The 24491-nt window shown below is 39.5% G+C and overlaps 1 protein-coding gene across 3 annotated transcripts in view; it reads right to left on the bottom strand.

Annotated features, from left to right (window-relative positions):
- The window catches only part of Ap3b1 (adaptor related protein complex 3 subunit beta 1), a 199072-nt gene that overhangs the window by 110029 nt on the left and 64552 nt on the right, over window positions 1-24491 (bottom strand). For all 3 annotated transcript variants that reach the window (XM_076927169.1, XM_076927170.1, XM_076927171.1), the window contains exons 8-13: window positions 13026-13178; window positions 9314-9411; window positions 7295-7349; window positions 7135-7206; window positions 4937-4999; window positions 2328-2460 (exon numbers count right to left, since the gene is read on the bottom strand). In XM_076927169.1, the coding sequence (XP_076783284.1) occupies window positions 2328-2460; window positions 4937-4999; window positions 7135-7206; window positions 7295-7349; window positions 9314-9411; window positions 13026-13178 (574 nt within the window). The remainder of the gene's footprint in view (window positions 1-2327; window positions 2461-4936; window positions 5000-7134; window positions 7207-7294; window positions 7350-9313; window positions 9412-13025; window positions 13179-24491) is intronic.

Here is a 24491-nt window from a genome sequence, read left to right as displayed (position 1 = left end):
TCAAACTATATCTTTTTCTCTGGGAGTAAATTCATAAATATTAGGAATATGAATATTTAATATTAAGGCTTTAGCTTATAAAAAATTATATTTTCAGTTTTATCTTAAGACATATGACTTTAAAAGTGACTAAGGAAGCAGAGTAGAATTATATGATTCTGTCCAGGAGTCAGGCTAAGCACCTGTAGTACCCTTTGAACTCTTAGAATATTCTGTAACTACAAATGCTACTTGCTTTCTAGACCTTTCAAGTTTCCCTCCTGTCCTCAAAAAAGCATAATCGCACTATACCTGCTACTGTCTACTGTCCCTCTCATCTCACAAATAAGGGAGCAGGTAGGCTGGCTAATTACTCAAGACAGCATTAACATCCAAGTAGGCAGCCTGGCTCTACTGAGACACAAATAACCAGTGACAGAGAAAGAAAAGGAGATGGAGAAAACTAAAACACACTTACTTTATTTTACTGGTGCTTCCATCAGACTGTGAGTGCCATAAAGGCATAGACTTGCACACGCTAAATGAATAGCTTATTAATCTACTCAACGTTTATTAAATATCTCTACAGATTCAAATTCTTACTAAATGCCTACTGAATTATAAAAAACTAAACAAAACTGAAAACTAATCCTCCATCTAATTCCTTTACTTTATAGTAGGTGCCAACAAGGTTATTCAGACAAACAAATTCTGTTAATATGTTACCTAAAATAAACTACCAGAGGCAATTAAATTATCCTAAGTCAATTGAAATGTGAATTTCTCAAACTGAAGAACCTTAAGAAATTTGTTTTTCAAATTAATCTTTCACACTGATAATGGTCTATTTTATGGCAAGCCTCAAGTCTTTGAAAGATTCTTTGAAATCAAAGAAAATAAACTTTTAAAAATAAGCAGTATGTGGCAGAAATAATTAGTTTTAAATTAATACAAATATTTCTCATCAGAAAAAAGACCAAAAAAATAGGTGGGCAGACATTTATGCTATGCTTTGTATTTTAAAAGACCGTCAGTGTTCTCACTAATCTCGGATAGCTTTTTTATCCAAGGAGATCTTAAACCAACTAGTACACTAGCAAGCCTTATGTATCCCATAGAAAGTCATTATCAAAGAAACGTGAAAATGAAGTGATTCTAAAGTCATACTCAGAAACAGAGACAAAAAGATATTACTGTTCCACGTGAATCAGACACTGTGGACACCATTTATCATGCTATCCTTTCTTATTTACCTGTGCAGGTGAATATTTTAGAAATTTCTTTCCTTGTTAATTTGGTGGAATTTATTTGAGTTTTAATATCTACATAGGAAAATGGTCTAGCAATCCAAAGTTTGTAGGTAAAACTATGTGATTTCATACACGCCCACATACACTGACCAGTGTTATTCAGGGATTCATCTTGTTTTAATGTTTGCTTGGTTCTAGTTTATCATGGGCTCCCCATTAGAAGAACTTACCACAGCATAGCAATTTCTAAAAATACCTACATGTGGGAGGGTTTATGGTATTCTACAGATAAAGTAAAAAGTTCTTCAAGTAAAATGTAAAATATAATCAACTTTTGTTAAGTCTGACTTCATGGGTGCTTTCTCATGTATATCTGTACTACACATAATGTAGTTTGTATTTTAAAAATCGATAATTAATTTCAACAATTTTATACACCTTATGCATTTTCTAAGTGAACATAAATTTAATCTACTGTACAACTATTATAAAATCTTCTAACTGTGAGAAGTTAACTTGTTTTTCTTTAAATGGCTCATCTTATTCGTAAACCATAACCACAGAGAGAGCTGGCACTTCAGTACAGATCAGGGCAACATTTAGACAATAAATTTTGCTATTCCATTTCTGTGAACACTTAAATAACATTAGGATACACATGAATCTGTGGCACAATGATGACTAAGTCTAGCTCGCCTTCAGTGGGAAAGCACTGGGTAACTTTCTGGAAGACTGAAAGGCTGAGGGTCCAGCCACTGCTCCAAGTTGTAAAGTCATTTGCCTGCTTCTAGCACCCTCTGCAGGCGAACCAATATTATACATGACTTCCATGCATGACTTTAAGAAACATCACAGAACCTTTGCAGAAAGGATATAAAGCAGCAGTCAATGAATGAGTAAGATAAATTGCCTTAATGGGGGCAAAATAAAATTTGTTAATTATCTAATTTTTTTGAAATGAATTTTCATGCAAGAATAAAGTTGCTACTTACTATGAAGAATACTGATATATAGAAAAATAAAAGATTACAGCTACAGGACTTACTGAGAATATCCAATTACAAACTATATAAAAATAAAATGAACCTATGAACTCACCATCCCTGTTGGACAGCAGGCAGACCAGGCCATTGAGGCATGTGTCGGTGACCTCGGTAATGCTGGTTGCACATCTGCCTATGGTCTGAATAGTGGCCGCTGCAAACTGTTTGTCCTGGCTTCTAACATAGGTCTAAAAACAGTTTGATTAGTTTCAATATTGGTGCTATCAAGTGAATCAAAGCCCATTTTTGACAGCTTCGTCAAGACAAATAATTTCAGAATACAATCTTAAGCCCATCAGGAGGCTCAAATGACTGATTAACATCTTTCAACTCTTATAACTTAATGTCCCTTTAGCAAAGGGACATTTTCAAGCCAGGGTCATTCACTGCAGCAAATGGCTCAAGGCTCCAAAACAGACGGTGACGTGCATCACCCAAAAGCAGCAATTAGCTCAAGAGCCAGGGTGAAAGATGCTGAGAACATGCTGTGGGAAGGTTTCAGTTCATTTACCCAGCAGTGTCTGTGAGCCCATGGAGAGAAAGGGCCACCTTTTCAGACACTTCACCTAAAAGTTCAGAGAAAAGGAAAAACGGAGCAACACGCTAGTAATGGACAACTTGGCACGGGGAGGGTTTGGGGGTGTCTGTGAGCGTCCAGCAGTTATGTGAGCTCTATCTCACCCAGGCTACAAGCACAAACAGGCTCCTTAAATACACAGTGTGCACACATACTAACGTAAACTTCACACAGATCTGGCCTACAAAGGAAGGCAAAGGTCTTTTCTGACAACCATATATATTTTGTGACTTTTGTTACAACTTTCCTAATTTAAAACTAAAGCTCTTATAGTTTTTAAAAAAGATTCCTAGCCTTAAATTCAAAGTATGAAGTACAAAATTAATTCTATGGCTATCTATAAAAATATGCATTAAAACAGTTATTGAAATAAGAAATCAAAGAAAATACAAAAGATATGTAAACAATATAGGAATTTAATGCAAAGTCTCGAGGAGATGACAAAATGTTGAAGAAACAAGTGAAGCTTTCTTGAAAAGAAAAACCAAAGTAACTGCTCCTAAATAGGTGACTTAATTGCTATAATAAAAAAGAATGCATCTAAGTTGTTCAGAAAACCAATTTTACTCACAAAGTTAATATAAACGAATTATAAATAAGTGTAAAGAAAATACATAAACAGAAATAATGTACTAAATTAGACAGTGCTAAAAATGACCACACAAAGGAAGGCTGGATTCAAACGTCTGCTGAGAAGATCTTATACAACACTCCCAGTAAATGAAATAGGCAGATGAACAAAGCCTGCAGAGGCTCACAGACCACATCAGAGAACACAAAGGCCTGCCTCCTGCTGTCCTCAGGTGCTAGGCACGTGCAGAAAGACGACAAAGTTACATGAGATGAGGGAAAGGGAACACAGGAAAGAGCAACAGAGTGACATCGGATTATATGAGTGACATAAACTTAAAACCCAAACAGCGATCTCTGGCCTAAGAGAAGAACTGAGAAACCCAAATTTCTGGCATGTCCACAGAGATGGCTATACAGTATTCTAATTTTATCATGAATATTTCTAGAAAAATGTAAACAGAATGGAAATTCAGGAACCCAAGTGAGAACAAAAAAATTGTGAGCATGCAGTAACATTCAAATAGTCCCCAACAATGTAAGAATATATAAGTGTGTGTGTAACTATATAGTTAAAACAGTAGTTCTCAACATGTTTACATTATGACTCCTACGGCAGCAGGATTCATTAAGTAGTACCAAAAATAGTTTCATGATTGGGAGTCACCACAACATGAGGAACTGTATTGAAGGGTTGCATCATAAGGAAGGTTGAGAACCACTGATTAAAAGAAAACATGGCATTAATATACAGGTAAGAAAAAATTCCATGTGGGCTGATGGAAGAATCATGGCAACAGCACTCACTAAATTTATAATGTTGAAAGCTAACAGGAACTCCAGGGTTGCTGTACAGGACGTGGTTTTCTGCTGCTCTGCTTCAACTATGAAACGCAATGGCTTCACAGTTGATCCTCTCATCATAAAATACATGAAGCCAGTGAAATGATCTAATCCAAGTCAGTTCTCTCCTTCCGCCACACAGGTCCTGGAGATTGAACTCCAGCTGGCAAGCTTGGTGGCAAGCACCTTCTCCAGAAGACAGTACGCTGCAGTCACCACTCCCCCACACAACTGTTTTTAACTGACCAATCACATAACTTTAGCTAAAGGGGTAGAACTTAAAACAGAGACAGGCCAATTAAACTGGGGCAGCCAGGTAACAAACCATGTGTTTTCATAGACACAGAAAGTGCTTTCAGAGCACAGAAAGGACAGCTGGTAGTGGCAATGTGGATAGAAAACAAAATTTTGAACCAAATAATAAGCCAGTCTTTCTAGTGCCATGGAAACAGGAAAAAAAGAAAGAAAGAAAGAAAGAAAGAAAAAAAGCTGTTCTGTTTAAGTCTATATTTGTAGTTAATGTTTATTCTCAAGAACAGAAAAACTTCCTAGCTGGTGATCTTTTCCTAAATCTCTTTTATTTGTGCAACTGTATATTTCTAGATTAGGTAGGAGGCATATTTAACTTAAGATTGAACATATTTTAGAAATTATAATTAGCTTTGTATACAAACCTGAAATTCTCGAAGAAGAGTTGATATGTTGGCTTCATTTGCCAAGTTTGTCAAAATTTCAAGCTATAGTAGAAAAAAAGAGAAAGAAAACATTTTAAGACACAAAAAGGTGAATTTAATAGCAGCTAAACATCTAATTAAAAGTTGAGTCTTTAAAAAAAAAAAAAATCACTGTTATATGGAGCTCTATACCCTTGAGGCAATCTTAGTTTTTTTTCCTTAAATCTACAGAGACTAGATAATTACATAGTTCTTAAAAAAAATAATTAGGAAATAAATCCCACATCTTCACTAATTGTCTTAATTTCACAATTTATATCTAATTAACCTAAACAATTTGTTAGCTCAACTTGTATTTTTTATTAATAAAGTTAGAAAACAATTTGTCCTTCATGTAGTACTTCTTTTTTCCAGATATCAATTAATTTTCTTGATTGGCTACCTTATTTCCTACCTACCCAGATGCTTAGACAATTTTAATCTCTATTCCTGGATTTATAAATGTAAGAACTATGAAACTAAAAGTCTACACCCACTGAGGTTGTTAGAAATATGTTTTATCCACAGAAAAGATTTAATTATTCTGAAGGTAGTCATAAACAGATGATACCAACAGAAAATCAATTCAAGATGTCTATCAGCACATTCATATCAAGTACTGTATTAACAGTAAATGCTATAAACACTCTAATTAAAAGGCAGAGACTACAGAAAAAATATATAATCTGTGTATAGTTCACTTATTTTGATATATCTGTTGGAAACCTGTTCTCTAAGAACATGACCTGACTATTCATTTTATTTAGATAATACTATTGAGACAAAAAATTGTAGGTGTAGGGGGGATATAAGGTCTCATGTATCCCAGGTAGGCTTCAAATTTTCTATGTAAGTAATGACCTGATCTTACTGACATTCCCTCTGAAGTCTGGCATTACAGACCTGCAGTACCACATGGGGTAGTTATTTTAAAATATTTTTCAAATTGAAAAACTTTATTCATTTTTGGCAGTATCAGGAACTACCCTAGGTCTTTGAGCATGCTAAGCAAGCACCCTGCCACTGAAATACATTACACAAGTCTTTGTTCATACAACTTTTAAAAAATAATCTCAAATCTCAATATATTTTATATAGAACTGTTTTTCACTAAAACATATAGGATAGAGTTGCCAAACTGATGCAAGACCATCCCCAAATACTGCTGCCTACAGGCTTGGTAGATGAAACAAAACCAGAACAATCAGAAACTTAACATCACGGTTTTGCTTCCACACAGATGTTCTATATGTTTATGTTTCTCAACAGCATGTAAGTGCAAAGACTCAACTTGATATCAAATACAGCAGTTAGTCACTCCCTTGACTGTAAAATTAGCCAGTCCTTTGGCTAACATTCATGACCTGAAACATTTCATAATTATAAAGTAGGAGTTTGTTTGTTGTTGATGTTAAAAATATCATTGTATTTCACCAACTTTCTTATGAATAAAGCCGGTTTCCATGTGAATGACACTGTCTCAATGAGTGCCTCGTCTTTCTCCATTAGTTATTATCGTCTCTTACATAGATAGCACACAGTGTAGAGAAATGTTCCAATGCCTGAGTAAATGCCACGCTGTCTCAGCATCACACTCTGGAGCCCTCGCTGCACTGAACATCAGAAGGCTTTCATAGTCTGAGGTGGCAAAACTGTTTAGTCTACTCCCAGCCCTTCAAAACACCCACACACCCTACCAATCACAAAAACGCTCACAAAAAAGTTATTTTAAATGCTTCCATATACCATTTTTCACAAATCTCCCATAGAATCAACCCCACTTTTTATTATAAGACTTAATTCAAATTTCCACTGTCCATTTAAAGCACAAAGCTTAAATGTATATGCCTGTCTCTTTCAGCTTGTTAAATTATCTGAGATATAGGTAACTTAACATATCTGAAAGTTGTACTATGACCAACACATAATAATACAGGATGCAAAGTATAAAAAACAATTTCAAATACATTTTAAAAAAAGGGGGGGAGGGGCAACTCCAATTTATGGAGCTAGGGAAATAGCTCAGTTGGTAAAGTGTAAAAACAAAGATGTAACTTGATCCTAGCCACATAAAGACCATAGTTTACAGATGCTAGAAGCTACTCCCATAGCTCTTCAAAGTACACAGGTACTATGGAACCTGTAGGAAGCATACAGACCTTCAGTGTCTTGATCATAGTTGGATCAGTGGACCTGACATAGAAACTCTTCAGGTAAGGTTCAAACATCCCCTAGGTCAACAAAAATAAATGTGTAAGTACATTTATCACACCAGTGTGCTCATTGCTTCTTTAGGTTAAAGGCTCACAATATACATACCTTTCTCTGAATTGACATAGTTGCAATATTTTGTAATACGATATACTGCACCTCCCTAAAAGTTAAAAGAAATTTCAGTAGATATATCCAATGAAGCATCTTTGAGAAAACAACACAGTTAAAAAGACTTTGTATGATAACTCAGTATAAAGAAAATTCTTAAATACAATACTCAAAGATTTTAGTAAATATGAGGTATTTGTATCTTCTTTTCAATACATTTTTACTCTAAAATACTAAAAAAATTGTGTGTGGTATATCATGAGATAATATTACAACTAATTTTATAATATTGTATCTCAAAATACAAGACCAGTACTGTTGCTTTGCACACTTAAGGGGAAAAGTGTATTCTTAGGATGAATGTGAGAAATGTAATCACAGTGGGAATGAACTAAATTCTCATCAGAAGGCTCAGAGTGCCATTCATAAGAATGAAGGCCTGGTTAAAACCATTCGTGTTATCCCTGAGTCCTAATAGCTAATACAGGATAAATCTATACTACGTTCATATTAATCTGAGTAAGGCCTTTATATCAAAGAAGCATTCCAGATCTTTCTAGAATCGCTTGAACTCCCTACTGAAGAGAAATACTGTAACACAGAATGGTCAGAGATAAAGTAAAGGAACATGGCACTAATAAAACTGTTCCTGAAACAGCAGCAGGCAACCAAAGGCTCAGATTGTGGACCAAGGAGATAGAGACAAAGATAAGCATGTACTTTCCATCCCAGCTGGTGCAAGTAAGCACTCAGTGAGAGAAAACCAGTAAACCAAGCAGCTAGAACTGTAAAATGTCTAGGGTACACTAACCAGCAGAACAATGATAAAGACCTAAGGCTAAATTTGAAAACAACTCATCATGGCAACTCTAAGCTTTTTCAAATTGCTGATCTGAACTGACTTATATGGAGAAAAATTTTAAAAGTTGGCCATGTCTACCTACATACATGAAACAGGGTTTTTTTTTAAAGGAAGTAGTTATTCCTAGTAGCTACTCATGGGGGTTAATGAGATAGTTTAGCAGATAGGAGGGCTTGCTGTGCAAACATGAAGACCCAAGTTCAAATCCCTAGCACCAGTGTAAAAAGCTGGGAGTGACCACATTTGAACCTGTAACTCTAATGCTGCAAAGAGTAAGACAGGAGGCCCCTGGGGCTGGCTGGCACCAACCCACCAAGTTCAGTAAGAGACCTTTCTCCCAAGGGGACCTGCCATAATATCACAGCAGAATGCCAGTCATCCTCCTCTGGTCTCCATATTCCCCGGAGACATGCAAGTGGGCATAAACCACCCCCCCCAACACACACACACACACACACACACACACACACGAGCGTGCACATGCATACACTACCACTCATACATGTACACACATAAAATCAAATAATTATACATATACACACATATATGTATGTATATATACATATATGTGTGTGTATGTATACACACATTGTATATATAAAATATGCGTATATACATATATATACATAATATGTGTATATATATAATGTATATGTGCATATCTATATGAATACATATAGATATGAATACATACATATATATATATGTATGTATTTATACATCTTTTTTAAACAGAAGAAACCAGTGACTGAACATTCCAATTCTGTATGAAGCAGGGCTCTGCACTGATGACATCACGTGGCCCTGCACTGCTCCATGGTCAGCTCCAACACATGAACACACCGAGCTGAAGACACACGATTCAAGTTTTCAGTGATTCCAAAATAACTAAAACTTCAAAACAGCAAGACTGTCAAACCCAGAAAAGTAAGGTGTGTGTCATCTACATCGAAAGATACTTCAATCTCTCTGGGCTTGAAGCTAAAAACTTCCTTTTTCATTAAGATTGAGATCATTTTATAATAACCCATTAGTATGAGACCTTACTTATGAAATAGTCAACTACATGTCCCAGGACTGAGAGATGAATTAGGTTGTTCCAACCCCCACCCCTGAGAACAAAGAAAGAAAAGCACAGGCAAACCATGACCTACCTATTGCTGCGAAGTAAGCGCACCAGCGATTTAGAAATGACACCAGCCTCAGACTTGGGGGAGATGTGCCAATACAGCTGAGCGACAGCCATAACCACCTGGAAGAAGAGGCACAGTGAGCATCTGAGCAGCAGTGGCCTCCCCTCAATGCTCACACCCTGTGCTCCAGCCCTGTGCTCCAGCCCTCCTCTGAGCACCTTCAGGATCCTGTGAAGTGAAATGGAACATCCAAGTCTCTGTAGTGGGCTGAAGTTGTTTTCTCCAAAGTACTTCTTACCTTGAGAAAGTGCTTGCACTGGAGAGCAGAATGTTAGCTAGTGTCATTAAGGATGTCAGCAGGTGATCATGAAGGAGAATGGTGTGAGTGTCCTTACAAAGGAAGGTAGAGAGGAAGGAGGGAGGGAAGCAGAATTGAGTGATTCATCTGTAAACCAAGAAATGCAAGGACCATGCACATGCACCTCCAGAGAGAAAGAGACACAGCTTCTTGTGTCCACACAGAGACAGAAGAGAGGGACTCAGACTGTTTACACCTGACTTCCGTCTTCCAGCTTCCTGGAATGTAACAAACTTCTACCCTCCTCATCTACCTAGACTGTGGCGATTTGTAGTGCAGGAAACTAACACATACTGAGAAAAGAAAATGCCAACTGCTCAAGGTGCCAACAGCCCTGGGTCTTAAAAAAAAACAACCCTGGCAACCGCGTGCTGTCCATCTGGGTCCTGCTGCCCAATACACAGATGTTCTAAAGGGCAAGCGTGACTTCTAAGCTACACAGACACTATGGAGAGCAACAAGCCGTCTGAAATAAAGGGAAATGATTTACAATGTAGCAATAGCGAGGCGTCAGCAGGGCTCTGACTTTTTAAGACGCACAGCTTTAACACCAGTCTTAAAATAGTCCAGAGCCAGGTCAAGGGTAACAGAACTTTTCACAAAGTAAGACAATTCTGTGCTTTTCTTGCATGCTTCTACATGTAGGTTCACACAGACTCCTCACCACCAAATATCCAAGTGAGCACATGCCTGCAGAGAGACAGCGACAAAACCAATAAAAGTGGCCCAGAAGACAGACACAAAGTAACTTCTGCACCAGCCCCAAGTTCGGAGAGGTATAAGCAAGAGTTTCAGGCATGCCTAGATAGCATACCACACCTCAAGGTGGTTGAGCTAAGTAAGGACAGTCTTCATAAGCTAAAAATCACCTTAAAAAACAAAAACCAAACCAACAATAACAAAACAGTTTAGGGGTCCTAAATGTACTGTTCTTTGTAATACATAAAATAATAATAACAGTTAAGTTGGCTTTATGGCCTTCAAACTGAACCTGAGAACTCTACAATAATAGTATCTCATGTGCTCATCTGTTCCATAAAGGAAACATCCAAACCCATATGCAAGAATATAAACTGTATTTTCTATGTGTATCAAGACACAGCATCCACTTGGTATGTCATCTTTTGAATATATTAGTCACACCACTCCCAAATACAAAAGAATAAAATGACCTTTCTTTTGCCCCATTATCTAAAAAAAAAAAAATAAAATAAAATAATTTAAGGTTTCTTCAAGGCCACAACTGAAATCTGAAAGCCAATATGTAAAAAACCACTAGGGAAACTCTCACAACTCCACAATTCAGACTAGACCCCCCAGGCCTTCTCCAGTAGCCCACACTCACAAAGAAAGCATCCTACACCACACACTCTTCTGAACCATGCATGTCATCATTGTCCTAGACTGCTAGCACAGCCTCAGAGCTCCTGCTTCTGCCTCCAATGCAGTTACAACACTGGCCCATCAGCTTTCTGAAACAAACTCCCATAATCACCTTTGAAAGGTAAGAACATGTTTTTGCTTGTTTGCTTGTTTGCTTGCTTGCTTGCTTGAGACAGGATCTTAGTCCCAAGGGGCCTAAAACTCCTAACTAGTCCAGCACAGAGACCCACCTGCCTCTGCTTCCTAAGTGCTGGGATTAAAAGTATGAGCCACTACACCTGGCAAGAATAAGGGCTCTGTTTGTTTTAATCTTTCATAATCCTTCAAAAGTCAGGTTTCATTTAAAACATACACAAAGCAAGGTAACTCTATGTGCTCAAAACCATGGCAGCCTATTTGGTGCACTGCAAATAAGCAGGGACCCCAAATATGCACAGAAATAACTAAGTAGCCTAGGAGTCAACCCTGCCACTATCAGCAAGCATCCGAATCCTAAAACCAACTCCCAAGATGAAATGAAGCTAACAGTGAGAGAGCAAGTGACAGCTACTAAGCAGACCAAGGCATACCAAACCATCAGCATATACTTAACAGTTATCAATGAATTCATGTTTTACTATAACTGGACTTTTGGCTAATGATTTGGAAATGACATCACTAATAGTAAGTTTTATAAACCTGGTAATTGCTAGGATATATAAACTTCTAATGGCCAAATTCTCAAAAAAGTACAGAAAAGAAGTAGCCAGTGAAGTTCCTCATATATGAAGTTTTACTAAGTAACAAAAACAATTAACTATTTTCTTAATTAAAACAAAATTGGGGAAATGTTTAATTTCAATCTTTAAGCCCTTAACTATAACTGGCAGCAGTAAACACAAGGTATAAAAGACTAAGTTCAATGACACTCAGAGGCAGTGGTCAGGGGCTGGAGCCATGGCTCAGTGGCTACGAGCACTTAGTGTTCTTTCTGAGGGCGGTGGCTCACAGCCGTCTAGAACTCCAATTTCTAGGCATGAGACACACTCCTCTAATTTCTGTGGGTGTGCAGACATGCATCATAAACACACACACAAAACATCCTTACACATAAAATTAAACAACTAAACCGTAAAACAAAAAGAAAAAAGCAATCAGACAAACCCAGAAGGGCACTCTGCAAATAAGAGAGAAAGAGTAGAAAAAGAAATCTTTTAAATGAGTCACCTGGGTTAATGTCGCCCAGATACTTACCAGCCCTTGTGAGCAAAGGCACTCACAAGGCATAATGCTGAGTCCTGAGGAGGAGACTGAGAAGTCAGACTGCATTACTTAGTTTTCCTGGCCCATGTTTCTTACTATATATTTGTCTAAACTTTAAGGTTATTTACAACTGAAGATATCAAGCAAATAAGGAAAGCCTGTGAGACCCAAACAAAGATGATTTTTAACTACTGACAATTCCAATTAAGCTGACTGCCATGAGGCCTCCGAGGGAAGGCCTGCAGCCCATCACCGAGCTACATCCCAGCCACTTTTACTTTTGTTCCACTTTAGTCTCATCAGATAGATTTAACACTGTGGAAAGCCATCATAGCTGCTATTCTCAGCTGTGACAGCAAACCTCAGACACACCTACATCCTTACATAAAGCCTCATATACACCAATCAATTCAGAAACAAAGTGAGCTCGTGTCTTTGAACAAGCCTCTTAATACAGCCAGAAAAAAGGCAAATGGAGTATCAAGCCAGGCATTCTCATCAGAACTTGATTATGCATGTCTAGAAACAAAGAAGGCTAAAAAAAAATATTTACTATATACACTGGGGTCTCCAAAGCTGTACCTCATATCCCACATCCTCCCAGCTGGACACAAATGTGCCTGCTGTGTGAACCCTCCAATCACACGCTCAGTGTGAACACTCCATTCACATGCTCAGCACTGACACACATACTTTCTGCCACTGATTTGTTTTTAAATCTGTCAAAGTTCTTTCAGGGTCTCCACATACCGCTGCGTTCCTGCTCTGAAGCAATGGCTTTGTGTTTCTAATTAAGAGTCTGTGGTCTGGGTCCATGGCATATGGCTTCTTCTTGCCACTCTTCTCCTTCTCCTCATCATCAGATTCATAGAAATTCTTTTCACTGTCTTCTAGACCATCATCCTGTGAAAAGAACAATCCAGTAACAGGTAAGATGGCACAGCCAAGATACTACCCAGCTAAAGGGACTTTTCCTTTTCCTATAGTAAGGGGTTATAAAGACAGCTCAATCCAGAACATAAGGGCCTGGGTTTCAACCCCAGTGCCCATGTGGGAAGCTGGGCATTGTGACGCACACGTGTAATCTCAGAGATCATCCCGGGAGCTTACTGGCCAGTCCTGGAAGGCCAGCTCAAAAAAGAAAAGAAACAGTAGCTATCTCCTAAGATATAACACTGAAGGCTGCCTTCTTTGCATGCACACATGCACCCACATACAAATAAAATTTTAGAATTACAACAATAACTTACTTCAGAATTCTGCTATTGGAACAATTCAAAACACTGTACAATCGGCATGCAAAGGTTGATATTTCTCATTACAATACATAACACTTCTATTATAGCACATAGCAAATCTCTACAGAAATTCCTACAGTCAATCAAAGAAAAGAAATGATGATGATTCTATTAGGAGATATAGTAAGACTAGCTGAGAGTTATGTGCACAGTTGCAGTCATTTCAACTAGATCACAAAGCAGGAAGAGGGTGGGTGCTAAAGAGCGATGGAAAAGCACCAAGTCTGGCTGCTGGGAACCAGGCAAGGACCTTAGTAAGCCTCGGTTTCAGCTTAGGTGGTTCAGTAAGGCTCTAGGCTTGTGTGTGCAAATAGACGCTTAGGTCCCCAAACAAACAAACAGAAACAGACACAGAAAAATGAACGTACTACCAAGTATAATTTAGAGGTCACATTTTTTTTTTTGACAATTTACCAAAAAACATACAGTGCCCCCCGTCTCAGCAGTTTGCTTTCACTTCTCTCTTTTAGTTGAGTCATCGGAGATTTAAAAAACACAGTGCAGAAGATTCCAGAAGTAAAAAGTTCTTAAATTTTGAATTATGAAGTATTCTTAGTGGTAATACGTGTTTTGTGCTCTCTGCTGGGCGTGGGGTGGGGGTGGAGTAAAGGCTGTCAGTGTCTTAGAACAAAGGGTGGGCAGGTGAGGTAGGGCTGCTGGACAGCAAGGATACAAGGGTGACAGGGACGGATCCCACGTTGGAAACAGAAGTAAACACTGAGCTTGAAGCCCAAACCTTAAAAATCGATTAAAAGACTCAGTCCAGCAGAGTAGATTAAAAGATATAGCCCAACTGTATGGTGCAGACAAGAAAGTCACTTCACATTCACGGCTCAGGTCCACATAGAGGAGGAAACTACGAGGATGGAAAATAAACCTAGGAGCTTAAGGGGCAGCTGGAGCCACACCTCCCTCACACAGTCACTTCAAAACACTCTAAAGCCATAAGATGGCTATTTTCTCAGGCCCTCTCTAGGGAGCCCAAGCTGGCCTTAACCTCAAAATCCTCCTGGTTCAGCCTCCTGATAGCTCTGTATGTGACATTTTGGAATAATGAAATTACAGAAACAGAGAAAAAGTAATGGTTACCAGAGTTTCAAGGCTGGAGAAGTTGGGTTAAGCACTGTAGACATTAAAGGTTAATAAAATTACTGAAACTCCTGACTTTCATTGTCCCGATCAAACTATTAACTGACAATTTTTGTAAAACATTACCTAGGTAAAGGGAAACCAGATCTCTCTAATTCCCATTTTTTGTTGTTTTGGTTTTGTTTTTTCTACACAGGGTTTTTCTATGTAGCCCTGGCTGTCCTGGAACTTGCTCTTTAGACCTGGCTGGCCTTGAACTCATAGAGATCCATCTGCCTCAGCTTCCAAGTGGTGGGATTAAAGACATACACTACCACTGCCAGACCCTCTAAATTAGTTCTTACAATTACATGAGAGTGTCTTTTTTTTTATTTTTAAGATTGATTGATTGATTGATTCATTCATTCATTCATTCGTGCTCTACCAGCATGTACACCCGCATGCCAGAAAAGGGCATTAGATCCCAGTATAGATGGTCGTGAGTCAGCATGCGGTTGCTGGGAATTGAACTCAGGACCTCTGGAAGAGGAGACAGTACTCTTACCTGAGCCATTTCTCTAGCCTAAGTTTTAAATCTTAAAGTAAATGTTTACAATTAAAATTATGGGGATAAAAGCCCTAACTCACTTGAAAGTGATTTCTATATAAGTACATTGCAACAATAAATGAAATCCTCAAAAAAAGCTAGTATTTTTCACTTGCAAGAGTTCCACAAACACTCAGAAAAAAGACTTGCACAAGTACCAATGGGGAAAAAAATTTCATCAAAAGTAATTTTTAGGGTTTTTAGCAATACCAGCTCAGGAGTTATTGAATCTAAAATAAGACTTTCATAAAATTATTTAAATGTGGGGCTAGAGGGATGAGTCCAAGGTTAAGAGCACTTAGTGCTCTTCCAGTTCAGTTCCTAACACCTAAGGCAGGCGATGCACAAGAACATGTAACTGCAGCTCCAAGCATACACATGTTTGCACGCCCACCTGTAGACACACATGCATAAATAAAAATAAATCTTAACTCCAGGCATACACATGTTTGCACGCCCACCTGTAGACACACATGCATAAATAAAAATAAATCTTAAAAAAGTAAAAAAGCGGGGTAGAGAACACAAAGCAGCCGAAGAGGTAGCTCAGCTCATAGAGGGCTTGTTAGAAAGCACCAACGCCTAGGTTGTATCCCACCATCACATAAACTGTACTTGGTAACATACCACTGGATGCTGGGATAGAGGCAGGAGGACTGAAGTTCAAAGTCACCCTCATCTTCTCAGGGAGTTTAAGGCCAGCCTGGGTTACATGAAACCATACTTCATAAAGAAACAGGCATCCGACATAACTCACTTGACTAGAGAAAATTCATCCAACGTATACTTACTGAAAACAAAAGTTTTTTAAAATAATAAAATATCCATCTTCAAAATGAAACTAGAAATTATCTGGTTATCGTGGTGCATGCATTTAATCCCAGCTCTGAAGAACCTAAGAGTTGAGGTCAAGAGCCCCAGCTCAGCCTGGAGACTATCCTCAAGGAAAATTAATCAATTAACTAATTAACTTAACTAGAACTTACTATCTTCACATAAACAAAGTGTTTCCTCTTCGTGTTTACAGAGGACAACCGTGAGAAGCAAGGTTAGAACTGGTGACTCCTTTACTGAGCTCCAAGCCGAAGAGTTTCTATTAGATACACAGGAAACTAAGAAATGCTACATAAATAAATACTCAGGTGTGAAGCACTTGATTACTTTAGTCCAATTATAATGGCCAGAATATAAGCCCTACTTAAAACCTTGAATCGAAATTAATCAAACATGTTCAAAGTCTACCTGAAAATAATACATAGTAATGTCTTTTAAACTTTAACTTCCAAACACAAAAGTACAGCTAGTAAATAAATTTTAAAATACTCATAAATGCTGCTTTTAATAAGCAATTATTTGTTCTGTTTCTTCTTTGTTATTAATTATTTTATTAGAATTTGATTACATTATTTTAATGGAAAACATACTTTTAATATAATTTTTACTCAAAAAATGTTTTGGATTGTGGTAATTTTAGACAGATGATTCAAGAAAGCAGTTTTCTTCCATTACTATTTTCCCACACACAAGTCGAAGATCTTATATAGATCTTTACCTTATTTAAAATTTTTCTAAAAAAATCTTACTTATATTAATTCTTAGAAATAAAAGAGAATACTTGAAATAACATTTATATGTGGCCCAGAGAAACCAAAAACATCTCTGCTTTAAAGTTTTAATATAAGACATTGAATTGTTTTTTCTTTAAAAAAAAAAAAAAAAAGGTAAGAAAACATGTTGCCTCTAGATAAAACAGCTGACACCAATTATTTATTAAAGACATGCACCTCAAAAATTCTATTACACCTTTCTATAAATATTCAGTTTGGTTCTTTCTTTTCCCTTATCTTTTCTTCTTTTGGAGAGAGACTTGCTATGTATCTCTAACCAAAACCTGGCAGTCCTGCTTCAGGCTCTGAGAGCTGGGCTGACAGATGTGCACGACCATGCCCAGGCCTCAGAACATTTGCCACCTGGCTGCATGCACTTGTACCAGATAAATACTGCTCTCGGTGTATCCAATGACGGGAGAGAGGAGCCAGAGAAGTGAGAAGGTAGGAAGACTCATGGAGCTCGCTCTGTGATCCTGAGAAGGGTTGCACAGGAGAAGAGCCAATCACCAGTAACAGGGTGGAGTTGTACTGATTGAAAATATGGTTTTTGAGATTTTTAACTAGTAAGAAGAGACAATGGTTCCAACAAAACGGATAGCACATTCACCTGGCCAGCGTGGGGTACAAGGACACCCTGGTCCAATGTCAGTGCTGAGCGTCATCACCTCACTACTCACTACTGCTGTCACTACTCACGTGAACACGCTGGAAGAAGATGTATATTAAAAACTGTTATGGAGATTAAGTTCATTTAGTGAAACTTCTACAACAGTGTCAATCTCTGCTACAACTCAACAGTGAGAATAAGGCCACCTGTGACCCAGGAGGCAGAGCTGTGGAGAACATATGCTTCTTGTGTACAGCATCTAGTGTGAGGTGCATCTCTCAGAGCAGCCTGTGCTCAACAGACCATAAAATAAATATGGTTCACATGTTCAAGAAATTAAGAGATAAAGCAATTTTTATAGAAATGTCAGATTTAATCTTTATGTCATTTTTATATAAAGAACTATAATTTTGGCAATGAATTACAGAGTTAATTAAATTTGTCAATCTTTTTTAAAAAATTCAACTTGACTGACTATACTTTGTGACACTTGACCCATCAAAAGGGGGAAGATTTGTGCAATCTCAAAGATAATAAATAACATAGTTAATTGAGTAAGTAAAGGTTCAAAGCTGCCATACCTTTGACACCACTCAACAGCTGAAAGATAGTCATTCTTTGTTAAAGTTATGTGAGTTTTGTGGAACGAATCTTACTTTTCCCGTATCTGGGTAAACAACCAAGGGAAACAAGCTATATTAAGAAAGATAAGTGGTCTGTCTACTTAAGAGTAAAAACAAATGAGTTTCAAAGACCTTGAAATGAACTTTACAGAAAGTTATTGCCAAATGTTCTACTTAGGATATGACCATTTTCATGAACATAAAGATAAAGCAGTCCACTCATACTGAAACACTATCTCATAAATGTCTCAGAGATATTCTTCTCTCAGTAGAACGGCTTAATTTCCAGAGCATCCTGTACTATGGAGTACCTTCTGATCTGAAAAGTGTTCTCAGTCTGCTCCAATGTATTCTGTTAATCTGGTTCTAAACAGGAAGGCTGCTCCACATACCTAGGATGGCTGTGATGGAAGTTTTTCAATATCAAGCCACACATGAAAGCCATATCAGAGTATGCTGTACATACCATTGTAGTCATCTTGGTATTTTGGTTTCTCAGTACATACGAAAGGTATAACAAGAAAATAAAACTAAGTTATACATTTCATTGTCAAGAGGCAGGGAAAGAAAAGCATCTTTTAGAGGAGTTTGCACCAAAAACATTCAACAAATACTCAGTTATTGGACTTCAGAGATGGATCAATTGGTGAAGTCTTAATGCTCAACCCTGGGGACCTGAGTTCAGATCCCCACAGGCCACAGGAGGCTGGGTGTGGTGATCCACACCTGCAACAGCATCACTGGAGGAAAAGAGCACAGCTCCAGAGCTCACTGGCCCTCTTGTCCACTCACAGAGCACACTTCAGGATCAGCGAAGGATGCTACCCTTAAAAAGCCTATGGTGGGGCTGGAGGGATGGCCCAGAGGTTTAGAGCACTCACAGGCTATGTTGAGGCTGGAGGGATGGCCCAGAGGTTTAGAGCACTCACAGGCTATGTTGGGGCTGGAGGGATGGCCCAGAGGTTTAGAGCACTCACAGGCTATGTTGAGGCTGGAGGGATGGCCCGGTGGATTAGGGCACTCACTGCTCTTGCAGAGGAGCCAGGTTTGGTTCCTGGCATCCAAATGACGGCTCACAACTTAAGGACTCTGAGCAGCCTGAGTGTGGTGAGCATGGTCCTGGCAGGCCTTGCCCTTCTCCCCATTCCCTCTGCCTTGCTAAAAGCCATTAGATTATCCTCCTCCTAAGTCTGAGGAGGAGGCTAATAATATCCAGCTATAAAAGCATTGCAAGTCTAGAAATCAAAAGCCCCCTTTGAATCACCTAATTAAAATGCCCAATTCAAATTAAACACCTCATCCTAACACAGGATTTCTTTCCCCTTTTACCTTTATAATCTGCCATACGCTCACGGGCCACATCTATATCCCCTCTATCCCTGAGAACAAATACCCCTCCTCCCTCTCCCTTGCTCCCGTCCCCTTCTCTATCTCTAGTCTGTCTCCTCTCCCTGCCCTCTGACCCTCTGGGGCAAATAAATCTCCTCTGTGCTTCAACCCTGGACTTGAGGATCCGGAGCAGATACTTTCAACAACTGTCTGTAGTTCTAGCTCCAAGAGATCCAATGTCCTCTTCTGGCTTCTGAAGGTACTGCAATAGCATGGTATTCACATACTCACAGGTGAAACACTCATATACATAAAATAAAAATAATTTTTTATAATTAAGATAAAAAGGTAATTGATGAATAGTAAGTATTCTAATGTTAAACTCTTGTTTCCACATGGATCCCATGGGCGAGCACACATGCACACATGTGTACACATACCAGATTTTTTAAAGATTCAAGTACTATACATGTTTCTATTGAGGAACTGTGGCAGTTTGAATGAGAATAGTCCTCATAGGTTCATATAGTTAAATGTTTGGTCCCTGGTTGGTGGAACTGTTTGGGGAAGGAATAGGAGGCATGGTCTTCTTGGAGAATGCATGTCACTGGGGGTAGGCTTTGAGGTTTCATAAAGCCACACTATTCACAATATGCCTCTCTCTGCCTCGTGCCTAGAGATAAGATGTAAGCTCTCAGATGCTGCTCCAATGCCAGTCTGCCAGCTGCCATGCTCCATGCCATGATGACCAAGGACTCACCCGCTGAAACAGTAATGAACCCTGATCCAGTGTCTGCTTTTCTAGTTGCTTTGGTCATGATCTCTTCATAGCCACAGAAAAGTAATTACGATTAGAGAGAGGAGCCACACAGGATGGGAGGAGGAGGAAGAGGGTGAGAGACCCTCTGAGACAGAGACTTGTTTTAAATCTACTCATCTCATTTGAAAAGTAGGGACCAACTTGGACTAAGGAAAGCTTTGTGGTTTCTAGAAAGTATTTAAAAGCTACACGCTGAGTAGATGGAGCTGTAACAGCATGACAGAGAACCACAAAGGAGCCTGGGAAGGCGTGGGAACTGTGGGGAAAAACAGGACCAAGAGTTCCATGAGTGAGGACTTACAGGATGAGATGTTTACATTTTTTCATAACTTAAATCCTGAGTCTGACTTCCAGACTACACATGGAGCTTGCACACTCAAGACTGTGGTGCACACTGAAAGATCAGTGCAGGAGAGCAGGGACCCAGACAGAAAGATCACTGCAGGAGAGCAGGGACCCAGACAGAAAGATCAGTGCAGGAAGCCGGGAGGTGGTGGCGCACACCTTTAATCCCAGCACTTGGGAGGCAGAAGCAGGCGGATTTCTGAGTTCAAGGCTAGCCTGGTCTACAGAGTGAGTTCCAGGATAGCCAGGACTATACAAAGAAACCCTGTCTCGAAAAAAAAAAAAAAAAAAAAAAAAAAAAAAGCAGGAACCCAGACAGAAAGATCAGTGAAGGAGAGCAGGGACAGAGAAACTCAGAGTGACACAGAGCTGTTGTCACAAAACCAACCTGCAATACAATGAAAAGGGTCTTTTCAAACACTTTGTATCTTCATGTGAATAATAAATAAGTGTGAACACAGATCTAAAGCCACAAAATTAAGTTGGTATAGACCACAGAGCTAAATGTAGAAAGCAATCTGTAAGCTGCTAGAGGCTGGCATCAAAGAAAAGACATATTAACAAGGGCACTTGGGTATGGCAACTATTAGATACAAAAGCAAAGGACTCATTTGGGGGAAAAAATGACCTAAAACCCCTATGCTTCTTGCATCTCGATATTCATTAAGAACTTGGCTGAGGTGGTAACACTCTACAGAGTAAAGCAGGAAGCAGAGGTGGGACTCAATGGAGGAAGGAGCAAAAACAAGACTCTTGAGGTTTTCCCTTTGCAGTAAAGTATGCAGGGCTCAAAAACTAAAATCTAAAACTAAAACCTCTGCTTCACAAAAGTCAAGATCAATAGAATTAGATAAGCCTCAGATTGGGAGGGCTCTTACCCAAAATGTGTCAAGAGCTTTCAAACCTTGAGAATACACACACACACACACACACAATCCAACAACCCCTCCAGACATGACATGTAGTGTATATGTTTGGGGGGGATACCTGCAAAAGACCATCAACATTGCATTGTGAGGATGGGCTCAAAGGTCTCCAGTCCCCTCTGAGAATCCATAGGTAGTTATGGGTAACGGGAGTCAGGGGGGGGAAAAGTCATATTCCGTCATGGTGTAGCCTCTGGTGACTTGCCCTTGTTAGAATAAATGACCTAACATCCACACTTGTGCAGCAGACCTGACAGCGTGCAGTACTGCACACACTCAGACCTGACAGCGTGCAGTAATGCACACACTCAGACTTGTTGGGAGGGAAGGAGGGGTCAGTAGGATGGGGAGGGAATTAAGGTGATGGGAAATACGAGCACATTATGTGTGTATGAAATTGTAAAGATCAGTTTTTAAAGGAAAGATGGCAAACAAGCACGTGACAAAGTGGTCAATACCTGTCATTAAGGAATTGCACATCAAGATGTAACCACCGCTGTGAGAAGGCATGGGTGGGAAGGAAGGACAGATGCCCATAATAAACACAATGTCGCCTTTAGGTCAGCACCCCACATACCCACAGGCTTTAGCTGACAACCATGTGTTAACGGAGCTGTACTGACTTACGGGTACAGATGCATGTGTGACAGCTAAGGGACATGGGAAATCCCATCGCTTCCAACTCAGCTGAACCAACAACTGCTCTTTTGAAAACCTATGTCTTAAACAATTAAAACAAAAGCAGGGAGTTAGATTATCTTAACCTGTAGGATATAAAAAACAAGTCCTCTCTTGTTGGGGTCCACACTAGCCCCACGTTGGGACGGCCGAGACATTTTTTGGCCAAGCTGCCGCTCCAGTCCACGGGTCGGGGTTCAGCAAGAGCGAGAGTGAGGACGGACTCAAAGAATGCAGACCAGACAGAGTGTAATTCAAGCCCGTTTATTCTTCAGTCTAAGTCCTAAGTCTTGAGTTCCTAGTGCCTAGTCCCTAGCTCCTAGTCCCTCCAAGTTCCAAGTTACTTCTTCCAAGTTCTCTTCCAAGTGCCCTGCTACCTGTCTTCTCTCTGCTGTGTCTGGTTCTCTCCTCTGTGTCTCCCTAATGTCTCATTCTCTACTGTCTGCCTCTGCCTTTTATATATCTTATTTCTAAGCCACGCCTCTAAGTTACACCTTTAATCATGCCCTTAGGTCTTGTCTCTAAATCTGATCTCTACACTTCTAAGTCACACACCTTTAATCTCACACACCTTTAATCTCAGGCACCTTTAATCTCACACACCCAAGGTATCTAAAGCAAGATGTTATCAGAGTGTGCTCAGCTGTTGTAGGCGATTGTAATCCAAATCTCATATCAGGGTATATGCCTCAAGATGGCTGCAAAGCTGATAGCCGCTTTCTGCTAAAAGTCGGCCCCCAACACTCTCTACTCACGCTTACCAAACCCAATGCTGCTGAAACAAACAAAGCCAATGAAGCTTCACTTTGCTCCAGAGCACTCATTTCAGAGACACACGGGTCACATCAAACATGTCCTGAAGAGAAAGCCACAGAGACTGTGGTCCTCACAGGTCAGTGTACTCCTGACGCACTGTAGGAAGGAGATTGCTGTGGGAAACTGTACACGGTAACACTTTGTGTATGGAGCTCCAACAAGAGCTCAGAGTCTGAGGGTAATCTCTGCCCCTTAGAAGGACTGTAAGGTAGAAGACAGGCACTCCATCTGAGTTTGGTAAGAAATAGATACAAACCATCACCTTTTTGTGGGTTTTTATAAGCAACAAAGAGGACGTTTTTACAAAAGCTGAAACCACAAACACTTTATGTCTAAAATTTGATGACAAGAAAATATGTCTAAAAAAATCTATTTGCCCAACACAGGCCAGTGATACTGGCCTTGTGAAAACAAAAGGTGCCATGGGCTGGCAGCCCCTGGAACATTAGTAAAGTGAGGCCAGAAATGGACCTTTAATCCTTAAAACACCGGTGTTTTGACATCTGCATGTATTTATCACAGAGTCACAGGTTAAAAGTAAGGGCTAGACTGAACCCAGTCACCTCTCCCCTTCACTACCTTGGCACCTGCTGACCCCACAACACCGTAACAGGCTGGAATGATGTCCTCACGACTTACACCAGAATCACCAATCCGGTGACTCTTGCAGGGGAGCACCCAGGACAGTCCATATCCTAAGACACTAGTCTAGTCAATCAGGCTACCACCTCAAATCACTGTAGAGGGGTAGCCATTTCAGTCCTGGAGGAGGAAGCCTTCTTTCTGGTTTACAAATAGCCACTTCACACAGTGTAAACAGGAGGAAGCTATCTCTCTCTTACAGCTGCTTATAAACAGCATGTATCAGCCTGTGGGTTGTGACCCTTTTGGGGGTCAAATGGCCCTTTGATAGGGGTGACCTATCAGGTATCCTACATACCAGATACACACAATTCATAATAGTAGCAGAACTATAGCTATGAAGTAGCAAGGAAAGAAGTTTATGGTTGGGGTGGGGTCACTGCAACATGAGGAACTGTAGAGAGCGTTAGGAAGGCTGAGAAGCACTACTCTAAAAGTTCCCTTGTGGCTTCACCTAATCCTAATTATCTCCAAATACACAGAGGACTAGAGTTCCAGTGTGCATTCTGGGAAGGCACAGACAGGCCATCACCTTCCTGTAGCAATATATATTGACGCACACCTCTCTGACATAAGGTTAGCTACTCTAACAAGGACAGAGGAGTAGGTGGTTAGCAGGGACTTCTGTCCTCAGAGAGTCAGCTATATTCACTATAGCTACACTATAGTGAATCTATTCATGACAGAAAACACACAAGCACGGACAAGTACAAGTAGGAACAGTCATAATTTTTTTTTTTCTAAAGAAAAAGTGCAATTTCCTCTCTCAGAATTCAGCATGCAATACAAGGTGTGTACACGGGTGTAAGACAGCACCCCACACCCCATGACAAAACCTGCTATGCTG

This window comes from Arvicanthis niloticus, chromosome 29, assembly GCF_011762505.2.
Source record: "Arvicanthis niloticus isolate mArvNil1 chromosome 29, mArvNil1.pat.X, whole genome shotgun sequence".
Classification (NCBI taxonomy): domain Eukaryota; kingdom Metazoa; phylum Chordata; class Mammalia; order Rodentia; family Muridae; genus Arvicanthis; species Arvicanthis niloticus.
This window is presented reverse-complemented; position numbering and strand designations above follow the sequence as displayed.